Source organism: Drosophila melanogaster, chromosome 2L (assembly GCF_000001215.4).
Source record: "Drosophila melanogaster chromosome 2L".
Lineage (NCBI taxonomy): Eukaryota > Metazoa > Arthropoda > Insecta > Diptera > Drosophilidae > Drosophila > Drosophila melanogaster.
The window spans coordinates 21107516-21120465 of NT_033779.5; the positions used below are offsets into that span (position 1 = coordinate 21107516).

At 38.3% G+C, this 12950-nt stretch overlaps 2 protein-coding genes across 13 annotated transcripts in view, besides 1 other annotated feature; both read left to right on the forward strand.

Moving 5' to 3' along the window:
- Nhe2 (Na[+]/H[+] hydrogen exchanger 2) overlaps nucleotides 1-12950 on the forward strand; it is a 29688-nt gene that overhangs the window by 2948 nt on the left and 13790 nt on the right. For 7 of the 12 annotated variants that reach the window (NM_001259188.2, NM_001144379.3, NM_136244.5 and 4 more), the window contains exons 1-7: nucleotides 266-712; nucleotides 7079-7577; nucleotides 8745-8967; nucleotides 10356-10619; nucleotides 12238-12437; nucleotides 12545-12665; nucleotides 12761-12899. In NM_001259188.2, the coding sequence (NP_001246117.1) occupies nucleotides 7167-7577; nucleotides 8745-8967; nucleotides 10356-10619; nucleotides 12238-12437; nucleotides 12545-12665; nucleotides 12761-12899 (1358 nt within the window). In that variant the 5' untranslated portion in view covers nucleotides 266-712; nucleotides 7079-7166. Of the gene's footprint in view, nucleotides 1-265; nucleotides 713-6976; nucleotides 7020-7078; nucleotides 7578-8744; nucleotides 8968-10355; nucleotides 10620-12237; nucleotides 12438-12544; nucleotides 12666-12760; nucleotides 12900-12950 lie in introns of those variants that run through there. The other 5 variants (NM_001273733.1, NM_001144377.3, NM_165355.4 and 2 more) reach the window with 2 other exon arrangements.
- Nucleotides 1-12950, forward strand: part of CG46307 (uncharacterized protein) — a 28342-nt gene that overhangs the window by 2948 nt on the left and 12444 nt on the right. The window contains exons 2-7 of the mRNA NM_001347785.1: nucleotides 7079-7577; nucleotides 8745-8967; nucleotides 10356-10619; nucleotides 12238-12437; nucleotides 12545-12665; nucleotides 12761-12899. The gene's annotated coding sequence lies outside the window, so the exon portion shown is untranslated. The remainder of the gene's footprint in view (nucleotides 1-7078; nucleotides 7578-8744; nucleotides 8968-10355; nucleotides 10620-12237; nucleotides 12438-12544; nucleotides 12666-12760; nucleotides 12900-12950) is intronic.
- Nucleotides 4640-4786: a mobile genetic element.

The window sequence follows — 12950 nt, forward strand, 5'->3', positions numbered from 1 at the left end:
TCCGGGATATATTCATTTAATATAATAACATATGTAATATACCATAATAAATACAGCAATGCATTCTTCTTTGGACTCTTGAAGGATGAGGGATAGTTACTAGATATTTTAGTTGGCACCACTTTTTGCTTTTATTTGCATATACTCTTCCTATGCCTAACAGCTGTTAATCCGGCTTACAGACCCACGCTAACAGCTGGAGCACCTCTGTTATCAGGCCGATATTTTTCGAATATATTTTCCACCAATTCTCGCATTCATTCAGTTCTCGACTGTTGAGCGCGCAACTGTTTTCATTTTTCCGGCTCGGTCGCAAAATTCGATTTTCCACTACACTTTATTTGGGAACAATTCGGATACGTTTCGGGAAACTTTTTAAATATGCAAATCGAACCGAAGCAAGCCGTGTTTTTTCCTTACTTTTAAGGTTGTGTGTTTTTATACTCGTAATGTGTAAACATACGTATACGTATGTATCTACGCCCTCTTCAGTCAATAAATATTAATGCTATTTTGTGCAGTTAGACAGGCATGAATTAGAAAGCATTATTTATTGCACACGTCTGCAGTGTGAATCAAAACAAAATCGGAAGCGGCCCGAGAGTGGGTGAGAAAGAGGAGGAGGAGGAGAGCGTGAGAAACCCAGTGGAAAAGAAATAACAGCTGCCGGCTGATTTGTTGCCGAAAAGGAATACGAAGAAAGAAGAAAAACGTGCGTAATGAAGTTCAATCTACACTGAAAACCAATCTTAATCTAAGAATTTGTACCTTTGAAATATATTAACAAGTGCTGGTCAATATAGTATACATCCCGATGTGGATTTTATTTTCCTAAATATTAGTAACTAGAAAAAAATCTAAAAGATACATTTCTCTGATGCAGATACTACGTACTTGTACGTAAGATAAATATTTGCAGGTTATGCAGATGTTTGCGCTGTATTCCTCGTGTATTTATAGACCATCTTCTATATTTTTCACGTTTCCACAAGACTGTTTTTCCTCTATTACTTATTTTTTGACGTCTACAGAGAGTGCACTTGAGTTTATTTTGGTCTTTTGCCGGCTCAGTCGATCTTGTTTTCAATTCTCCATTCGTCTTGCTCCACTTATTCGCTCCCGCTTCGCATTCCGAAATCCCAAGTGTCTTTTGCCTACATAGAAAACATTTGTAATTGTTGCTGGCTCGGCCTACATGTGTCTACATATTTCTTGTCGCCAGTCGACTATGGGAAATTTACCCCCTTTTTTTGGCCAAAACCTATTTTATGAAAGTCGATCGATGAGGAAGATAATATTAAATTTATGCATGTATGCATTGACCAATGTTTAGTTCTGGATATTAGAAATAAATATAGAGGGCGCCACAACAAAGAAATCAGCTGTTGAAAACAGCTGTTGCACTCAGAAAATATGTTTGTCTGAAACGAACAAAGCATTTTTTTTAATTCTGCAAAATGAATTTTATTCTGTGTGGTTTGTATAAAATAAATTAAATATCTTAATCCGTTCTGGAGTTACAAACTACAAAAATATGAAAGGCGGTGCCACGCCCACAATTTTTGGTACTATAAAAGATGTGTGGTAGTGTAACCCAATGGAATAAAAATTATCTTAACATCTCTCCCCGTTCTGGAGTTTTTAATTTTGGCCAGAAAAAGTGTTCAAATTTCCCATAGTGCAGTCTGATAACATGGAGCAGCATGGCAACATATGTATGTACATACGAGTATGTACATATGTACATATGTGCTCCTGAATCTTGCTTCACGCAAACCCGATTCTTTCCACTGACTCATCAGATTTAAAAATTCTTTATATAGCTATGTAAATCTTATTATGCCGGATGCTTATGTATTCATAGAATTATTAGACCCTTAAATAATTTTCCAACCGAAAAATTTTAAACAAAATAAGTTGAATTACTTTAGTCTACCATTTTTATTAACATGGGAAAAGACAAATCACGATTAAGGAACGCCGAATTCTTTTAATTACTTTTTTTATGATTACTTCCAAAATTATTGTTTGTGCTAAGAGATGCTAAGAGACGAACTTTACTCGATGAGTCAAGAAACACGTTTCGTTTAATCAAACATGCACATATAACCAAAAACTCACATGGGCTGAATATAGCGCTGACATAAATTCCTCCAATATGTACATATATACATATTATATACCTAAAGATATAGATACATATATATATATGTAGATACATACATATACATATACATGTTTGTGCATATTTTGCCACAAAGGCCTGTCAAAATTTTTTTTCAGAATTAAATCGTCAATCAAGTTGATTTCATTATCAATTATCAGCCAATAAATTAAGATATGAACTCACACCGAATTATCTATGAAAATGAATGTAAACAGTATACAATTCGTTATCTAACGTGTTTCATAAATATAAGCCCTTACCTGTGAAGGTGCTGGTCAGTAGCCTTGTAAAAATGATAGCAATAATAATAACTCTGAGAAACAGGAAAACACCGTGAATTCCTAGGCAAATTGATACCTGGGTATCAGGAAAGAACCGTGAATTCCTAGGCAAATTGATACCTGGGTAAACAGATATATGTATGTACATATATGTATGTAATTCGTTTAGAAAACAATCCATTTCAATTAACGTTTTGTTTTGTGTGGCCTGCTGACCAGCGCATATTGTTAACCACGGTAAGTACTATGAGTTCCAAAGCTCATTTGGATTATACTGATAAAATGTGACATGTCCTTGTACAACAACAAGATTCGATGATGAGACTTAAATTAAATCATTAGACCTTGGCCACTTTTGAACAATTGTTCATTTTGTTTGACCTGTAAACAGTTAAGAAATATCTCAAGTAGTCCGTTCGTATGATATTTACCAAAATCCATTTAGGAATTAAACGAAAAATATAGAAAATCGACTTTTGAGCTTTTAATTACGTCCAGTCGAGCCAGCAGACCAACTGCATGAAATATTTTATCAGTGCAGTGATCTCATCTAGGAAACGGCTTTCATTATAGACTCTAACTAAGGTCACTTAAGCTGGGCTTTTTCACTTACTGGTCAGGTATTTTTGGTCAATAACAACTTATACTTAAGTATGGGACGTAGTATTAACGGTGGTTTGTTTACGTATGTGCGTTTATCTAGGGGAATTTTGCACTGCTTTCTTTTTGGTATCTCTAAGATAAACATCAAAGTCGGCCTGTGATAGATAATATAATAATTATTTGTTAGTTAATTGAAATATTTTTATTACCCGGATTTTTAAGGAATCTGTTTGTACTTATTCCATAGCTTGCCATTTAAAAGCATAGAGCTGAAATATAAACTGCTGAAATAAAAACGACTTTTTTATTCTCTTCAGTATTATATACCTTGGTTACATTTTACAAGGTACTACTACTTTGCGAACTTTTGAAGAAAACATTTATATATGTCAATATAAATTAGGATTAGGACGGAGAATGTTTCTGCCATATTAAATAAGTTTATTTTGTACGTTTGGGGGTTAAATTTTTGACTAGGAACCAAATGCATAATGGGGGCAGTTGAAGAAAGCATCATTAAGTAAACTATAACTATTGTATCTGACATTTGTCAATTTTTTTAATGCTCAGGAAGGCAATCTTAAGTATACAACAAAGGTACAACTTAAATATCCCACAAAGTTCCGTTTTTATAAAATGGCAATGAGGTTCTTAAAATTTGATTGCAAGCTGGGAAAATACGACATTTAAAATGCATTTCAAAGTCACAGATGCTGAAAACAAAGTCAGTCGTGCCAGCAAATAAACAATGACCACTTCCCCTGACACTTGACTGCATAATGGCAATAGGTATTAAAACCAATCGTTGAAAATAAGCAATGCAAATATGTGTTCTTATCTCTCCAAGCTGTTAACTGATAACAATGATAAAATATGCCATCACCAGTTTTTTACCACCTGCAGACATCCGCCTTCGAATTTATAAATTATTCCATTATTCCATATAAATTTATTCCATTAGTTCGAAATAAATCGAATCGTAATCACAGTACCTCTTAACAATTTTTCCGGAATCCACTTCCACTTCCCACCGAATCCACTTGGCTCACACATGGTAAATTATTTAGGCTCGTAAACAGTTTTACAAACGACGGAATTATATGGATTTAACTATATTTTTTGTGCCTGTCGAGCGCAGTACTTTATTTTTCGGCCAAGTTAGTGGCCCCCAAGTTCGCATTCTGTAAAATCGCCTTTAACCGGTTCGAGGGGCTTTTGTTCAGTTCGATCTCTGCCGTGTGCACTCGCCGATGCATTTTTCATAAATCAATTGCTTTTGATTTGTTTACAAATAATTTCGCCCTGCAACTGCGACGGCATATGCCACATTTCCGTGTGGCCCATGCTATCGATTAGTCTACCCCGAAAGCGTAACCCCAAAACGGTTGGGCACAGTTCAGGAACCTGTACAAACAAAGTTGACATTAATGTGCGGCTCTGACAGCTGAAAAAACAATTGCTTAACGATCCTTAACTATAAGGCAAATAAGCGAAGAGAAGTCAATACAACAATCATCGATAATGCATTTCTTATCCTTTCTAATTTCTAATAAGGGTATCCTAGATTCGTTGTAAACTACTATATAAAAGGCACATAATGCCATAAAAATATATATTCTTCATCAGGATTACTAGCTGAGTAGATCTGGCCATGTCCGTCCGTATGAGCGTTGTGATCTCGGGAGCTATAAAAGCTATAACGATTCCACATAAAGCATTTAGATACTAGTGACGCCTACCCAGTCTACCGCGTGCAATTTTAATTTTTATACTCGTTACTCGTAGAGTAGAACGTTGAGATTCAACATACAGATTCTAGAGACAAAGGCTAAACTTGTTGACCCATGTTGCCAGGAACATTCTAACGCACAATTTTGAACAATTTTACGTAATTTTTTCATAATTTTATTATACTTGTAAATTTCTATCGATACCTGATAGTCGAGAAACTGCTGTTTAGCGTTCCCTCTTGTTTTCAGTGCAGTCGAGATTGAGAACATTTCTGATGCAGTTTTAAATTTTCCAAATTCTGCACATAAAAAAAATTTATTTATTTTTTCAAATATCTTTGCCACCATATTTTCCTAAAAAGTCGCTCAATTGGCTGCTGGCCAAAATGTACATAAGGCATATGCGTATAATATTTAGTATATATTCCCAATTGGTTATTTTCAAAAATATAGTATAGTTCTATTTGAATAACGTTCGACCTTTAAATGTAAATTAATTACCGCTAGCTAATCTCGAACTCTATTCATAAAAGACTAAAAATTTTGCTCAAATATTCACGTTTCTATCGATTAGTCGCCCTCATGGGCCAAAATAAACATAAGTTTTTGAAGTGGATAGATACCGGAAGGGGTTGTGCGGGGCAGAAATCCGATTCACGCCTAAACCCCAAGGTGTGGGGTGGTCTCCCCGCCCACAAGTATAAAGTAAACTCAAATTAAATATTAACACATTTCGGTGGTGTTTCGGTGGCTGGCGATGTGCGAAGAAATCAATTAAATCGTGGCGCAATTCTTAAAAGCTCAAGGACTTTTAGCTTTGGATGTTGGGTCAACGTTGTCGGATATACTCTTATATGCAAAAAAAATCCCTATCGGGAGCAATGAACAATGAGACTTCTTGTGATTTTGAATGTTTTAATCCACTTGTTGTTTTCCAAACTTTTAGAAAGTTTCATTCCAAACTATCCATTCATTATCCGCATATCAAACTTCAGTTTTTCCCCTATTGTCTTAAAATTTAATACGCTCAAATAAAATAATAAATAATTTTTTGTTTTCAAATTCCACTGTACTCTGTCAACACTCTGTAATCACAGTCACTGAACTTAAATTAAAACACCAAATTGAATTTGTGGAAGGCCTAGGCCACTGGTTAGAACAATTGAATATGGAGACGGAAAAATGCATGAGGCATCATCCTAAATTGACTACCAATTTTATATAATGAGATGGGCGACACTCATTCCAGCAGATAGCGAATACCAACGGATGCAATTGCTCAAGTCGGGACAATTACTGAATCCGACTCGTACATTGCCCTCAGAGATTTATCAGCATCTCGAAAATTACACTCGATGTACACACCAATTGCTCAATTGGGAGTCTTTAGTCATTCCGCACTCGACAGATAAGCTTTCGCTACTGCTGCTAATAAAATTTCGCCAATAATGCAAATCAGATCTTATCGCAGGCCAACTGGCGGTTCCACTTATGAGTATATTTGTTTACCTCGCTTTATTGCCATATTTACCATTGGTATTAACTCGCTAATTTCGCATGGCGCTAAGAGCACTGGATCTATCCAGTTCGAAATGCAAATATTGTCTGCATGAATGCCTGATAATTTGTTTTTAAATCTTTGAACAAGTACACAAAGAAGAGCACCTGAACGAATTTAACTGGATTTATTCCAATTAACATCGGAAATAACCAGGAGCTTTTAAAATTTGGATGAATGGAATATGCATTGGTTTCAGGCACAGCTTAAATCATTTACCAACTAATATCATTTATCTTAATGCGTTTAATTGATGTTTTAAAGACTTATCTGGTCGACTACTTATCGTTCATTGTATATCCTTGTTAACTTGTCATTCTTTATCACAATCATTACTTCAATTTTGCTCATTGTGAATGATTTAAAGCGTTGATTAATCAAATCCACGCCCACCTGTGTCTGGATTGATAGAAAATCACGTGCCACACAGCTAATTGAAAATGCGATTAGATTTTAGCACATTTTTATTTGCAACTCCGAAGAGAATGAGCCAACAAATCAATGTGAGTTAACCAATACCGACGGGTGCTTAAAAGATAAATATAAATGCGTGATTTAATGGAGTAAATATGGATTTCGGCCAGAAGGCTTCATGGCTAGTTAAATCCGTGGGTTTTAACCAGTTTCAATTGGTTATTGCGGCAGGTCGGTCGACTTGAAGAGTGATAGTAATAAAAAAGGCAAGATGAACTTAAACATGAACAAAATTGACTTACTCTTTTCTCTTTTCTCCTGGCAGGTGAAGAAACATAGCAGCTGAAAGGAACCTGGCTGAGTAGAAGTACGTTGTAGCATGCCAGGATCAAAAAAGTGAATAACAGATCATAATGAGCATCCGCACGGAGCAGGATTACGACAGTGCCACTCCGGCGCTGGCACAGCAAATGAATTTGGCCCGAAGAGCCTGCTGGAGGATCAAATCCTACAGCTCGGAATCCCTCTTCAAGACCTATGCTTCTGTAATAACAGATACTAGTGCAAATGAAATCGATGCAGAAGCACCTCCACCACCGAGAGATAAAACCAAAACGAGAATAGAGCCACAGATAGCGCCCGCAAAACGCAACTCATCCTGCACATCATCCGACTGGCGGGGGATGTTCAGCAAAAGGACGCTGCTCATCTGCGCCCTGGCACTGATCCTTGGAAGTGCCCAGGCGCGGCCCAACACGAGTGCTGTGGGAGTGGCTCCGAGAAAGGTCAGCCAGGACATTGTGGATGCGGTCACCCAGCTAAATGTGAGTACGACAAAATCCGAGAACCACAATCCCGCACATCCGGTGTGCAGCTAAATCTCTTTAACTAGTTGAAATTACACCAATTAAGTAGAAATTTCAAATCGCACGAATTTCCATACTCGCCGTAAAAAATTAAATTTGTTGAGCAGGTTAAATGCTTAAAACTTTCATTATTTTTTACCGATGTTTTGGAATGTAAAAGCTGATCAGCGTGTGTAGCCTAATTTACAGTCCCTCAAGTGTCGTAAACTATATTTTTAATTGCAGTCCGTAGACTGTGATGCCACATCGACAACTTTATTTGGGAAAATTGCAGTTGTATCTGATATAGGCCATTAGCCTCTGTAACACTCTGAGAATTCTCTACACTGCTGTAATAATTTTAACTTTTTTTTTGTATTATTTATGAGCTGTAGAAATGTACATCAAAAGCGACAACTTCCTGATATCATGCCAGTTGTGTGACAACCTCTGAAAATGGTTATCTAAGAAGCAATCACATGATTTCTTATCATAGTTTAAATAAAAGATAGATTTATATAGCCATCAGAATTTATTTTTGAGACACACACAAGAAGCCTTTATAAATAGATATCATTGAACTTGTACCAAAGGGCCAACTGTAACCGCACTCCATAAGCAATCATTTGACGTCAGTTTTAAATGTCTGATCACACAAATGCCTGTACTGCTTTCTGGGGGGTTTACTGACTCGGCAAAACTGATTAACCCAATTCGCAATTAAATATTCATTGAATGGCCGACATATGTCCAACATTCTGGCATTTACCTCACTGACCTAGATCAACATTTCAACCGAATTTGTGTTTTGGAATTCAAAGCGCTGACAACTCAATCGTCGGTAAAAATTAAAACAAAGCCAGACATATTCGTGTTTGAGTGCGTCACCAATAACAATCAGTGTCATTTTGAATGGCGTGTTGCCGAACGGTTAACTAAACCCCCGATATTCCCAACCCAGCAGATCTGGATTGTATTATATTCTGCAGCTTATACAGCCATGTAAACATTTTATTTTTGCCTTTGTGGGTATTGGAAATTTATTACTTGCATCGCGCTTTTATCAATTTTCCGCTTCGTGTTTGCCAATTAGAAACTAATGCTAATGCCAAATATATTTCGCTCTTCCTTCCTGCCCAAAACCAGCTGGGCCAGTCGGCGCCCATTGATGCGGTGGATGTGGGGCTGGATCCAACGCCATCGGCGAGAGTGCCACGTCCCGAACCATTGAAATCCGGCGACGAGAATGCGAAGGGCGACGAGGGACACAAGATGGAGCGGTATCCCCTCTCCAGTGTGGACTTCGCTCGGGTAAAGACGCCGTTCATCATTGGAATCTGGATCCTGTCGGCCAGTATAGCTAAAATCGGTAAGTAAACTATTGGCCTTTAAAAATGATTACCCTATTGCTGAACATTTAATTATTTGGAACACAAATCGGCTAATTAGCGAAGGAGCAGGCTTAGCAGTGCATAATCAGCGGAAAATACGGTTTTGCCAGACATGCCACGAGTCCGTTTCCTGTGAAAGGAAGACTCGGTGCCTGCTCCTGGGCGTGGGTGTGTGTTTTTCCTTCTGCTGTTGCCAGGGAAAATCAATATGGTTTATGTAATTCCTGCGACGACGCCATCATGCAGATTTGCGTCAAGTCGGCGACGTAACCGTGTGGGCCGATGGATGCGAGTCGTGGCCGAAGGACATTGCATAACCCCTCGATGGATGTGTGCAACAAGCCGCAAGAATCGAGACCTTGACCCTGCCCCCGAGCAACAATTGGGTCCGAAGGCCATGTATTAACCATCATTTACCGTGATTCTCGACCGCTTTCAGGCCTCTCGAGACTTCATTACCAAGGCTTTCAGTTTTGGTTTATTTACTACTGGCCCCAGTGTCGGCAATTTAACATTGCCCCAGACATGTTTATCGGTTGCCCTGTCCATAACCTTGACTGCAGGCGAGAGAAAATCCATTTTCCTCCATCAAGGACGCTCGCCGTGCATTTTCGGGTCCTTGGTTTCGATTTCATTTCTATTTTTAAATAGGCGAATGCTTGCACTTATTTATTGCAATTGGATAAGGGCCCGGAAAAATGAAGGCGGAAGAACACTGAAATGCCAGTTGGCCAAGAGCAAACTAAAGGAAAGGTCGTTTGTAAAATGAGAGGCTTGGCAGTCGTCAAGGAAATGACTGAAGTGTTTACTGCCAGATAAGAACTAGAACTTGTTCAAAACTTTCTTACAGTCTGATAACCTTTAAAGGCTTGACAAAAGTTTAACAAATTGAAAATATCTGCACCCTTAGTATTTTTTTGATTCGAAGTAAACAGTAGTAGTATAGGGAAGTATAAAGTTTTTCTGCCCTACGTCTTAAGGTCCTCCTATAAGTTTCTTACTTAAATTCCAAACACCGAAGGCCAAATTGAGTTTTCAAATTTTTACGAATGCTTTCCCCACAAATTGTTGATTTGTTTACAAAACATAATTAAAACAGTACCATTGAACCCATGGGTCGATGAGGAAAATACAAAAGAGGGTGAAACTGACTAAAAAGGTCCGAAAGAACCCTTTAAAAGGGATCCCAGAAAATACATGCAGCTTTGTGAGTACTTGTAATCTGTATGCCAGGCGTTTAGTAAATTAATGGATTATGTTTATTTTTTTGTTACACCACCCACGCCATTTTAGACATTGCGTTGTAGAAATTATCGTGTTTACCTAGCAAAAACGGTTTATACAATATATTTTAAAATTTTTTCAGGTTTCCATATGACGCCCAAACTGCACCTAATATTTCCGGAATCGTGCCTGCTGATTGTCGTGGGCGTGGTCATTGGCGTGGTGCTCTATTTCTGCACCGATGTCGCCGTCTCCCCGCTGACTCCCAATACCTTCTTCTTCTACATGCTTCCACCGATTATCCTGGACGCGGGCTACTTTATGCCCAACAGATTGTTCTTCGACAACCTGGGCACCATCCTGCTGATGGCGGTGGTCGGAACCATCTTCAACATAGCTACCATCGGTGAGTGCGGTAACCCGAGATGGATTCGGTCATTGAGTTGATGACCAAATAAACAGACTGTTAATATCTATGTCCGTCAACTGAAAAATGGTCGATGGAAATGTCGTTTTGACTTGTCGATTGTAGGAGTTCATCCAATTTGTTTGTTTTGGAAAAGAAATGGCTTAATTTAACCATTCAATTCTTTTTTTAATGCAATTTTTCCAAAGCCAAAAAAGGTTTCCTAAATGACGAATATTTCTTCTAATTAAGAAAACAAGATAACGTTTATACATTCTAAAAAAATGTATTACATTTTCTACTATTTATGGCTCTTTTGCCCCAGATTTTTAAATTATTTTGGAATTCATTTTAAAGAAATTCCGCCCTAAAATCGTTCGCAAGCTTGGCTTAAAGACAAAAATAGATGAATACACATTTTTTTCAGACTACAAGTTTTTTAAACTCACCATTTGTGCTTTCAAGTATTGACACACTTGTTCACATGTGTTATTCGTACAGCAAAAACTACTGACAAAAGAATCACAATATGCAATATCATTTGAAGTACCCCCAATCTAACAATTCAAACCTGTGAACAGTATTTGCCAAATGGTTGACAATTACAAAGGTGTCAGCAACGCCAGCAATTAGACACCTGATACAGATGAGTAAACAGAAGCTGAATAATCCGAAAGATACACTTAAAAGAGTCCGCCTTTTTCTAGCCTTCGGAAAACAAAGACATTGTTTAAGTGGGCGTATATTGTTTTCCACTTCCAATAAATTAGGCGACATGCGAGGGGCGTGACGCCGCCATAGTTAGATTCCCGCTTTCACCAGATTTACACAGTCTGTAGCGAAACATGCGATTGATATGGATGCTCATGTTGCCTTAACAAAGAGAATATGGCAGCCACGTCGGGTGGGTGGAAAGGGGTGGACGGCGTCAGTTAGATGAATGACCAAAACCGCAAACGGGCCACGGGAAACACGCTCGAGTTGCCATAGTTACCCCCAAAACATCCAGACTTGCCAATTACTTATGCTTAATAAATTGGATTATATACTGTACAATCGTATAACACACAGCGAAATGCTCTGTTGGAAAATTGTAAATTCCGCTTCAATTGTTCATTACGAATAACTTTTATGTAAGCCTTAGATAAAACAGAAAGTTGCATAGGGAGGTCATTGGTTTCCCTTTATGTATAACGATGTGTAAAAGAGGTTATCTACCAACAACTCATTTTTAATTTGAATTTTTGAACAGTTTGTAAGCTAATAATTGACGACAAATATTCCAAGACACAAATAAAATCGTTGGAAGGCTTTTGCAGCTTACATCATTTACTGGCGCCACAAATGGTGCTTATTGAAGCAATATTATTGCAAACATTGAATTTGCGTTGTTGCAAATTCAATTACTCTTGGAAGAACACGCTTATCAATTGACTTAAGTTACTTGGAGATGCATTTGGAAAACAACAAGCTGCAGCAATGTCAATGCCATCGATTGGCCAGTATCTAATTAAGTCTGAGAACGGCTTCGGCAAATTGATGGCTGGAAATGGATGGCTTTCCCGCTGCCTCCACTGATTTTATTTATAATACCCTCTACTATTTTTTTCCCTCGAAGGTGGCTCCTTGTACGCCTGCGGAAAGATGGGAATTTACGGGGAAAGCGAGACTCCGGGTCTAATGGACGTGTTTCTATTTGCCTCACTGATATCTGCAGTGGATCCGGTGGCCGTATTGGCCGTATTCGAGGAGATACACGTGAACGAGATCCTATACATTGTCGTCTTTGGCGAGTCCTTGCTGAACGATGCCGTCACGGTAAGATGGGTTTATTGATTGATTGCGATTGTGGGCGGATGGTGTTAGCAATTAAGTCAACAAGTCTACATGGTTAAGTGAATTTGAGTCTTCCTTCTGTCCCCCAGGTTGTGATGTACCACATGATGGAGTCCTACAATGAGATTGGCTTGGACAAAATCATCGCCCAGGACATTGCCAGCGGTGTGGGTTCCTTCTTCGTGGTAGCGCTCGGTGGCACTGCCATAGGTGAGTGCACGATCTCGAATCGGATTTGCTAAATTTATTACACCTTGCTAAATATTTTGAGTCTTGGTTAATAATTTGAAATTTACATCTTTCAGGCATCATCTGGGGCTTTCTCACGGGCTTGGTGACCCGATTCACCGATCACGTGCGTGTCATAGAACCCATTTTCATATTTGTGATGGCGTACTTGGCCTATCTCAATGCGGAAATATTCCACATGAGCGGCATTTTAGCGTGAGTTTTGTAAAAAAAAATTGACTAACCATCTACCATTCGGGTAACACA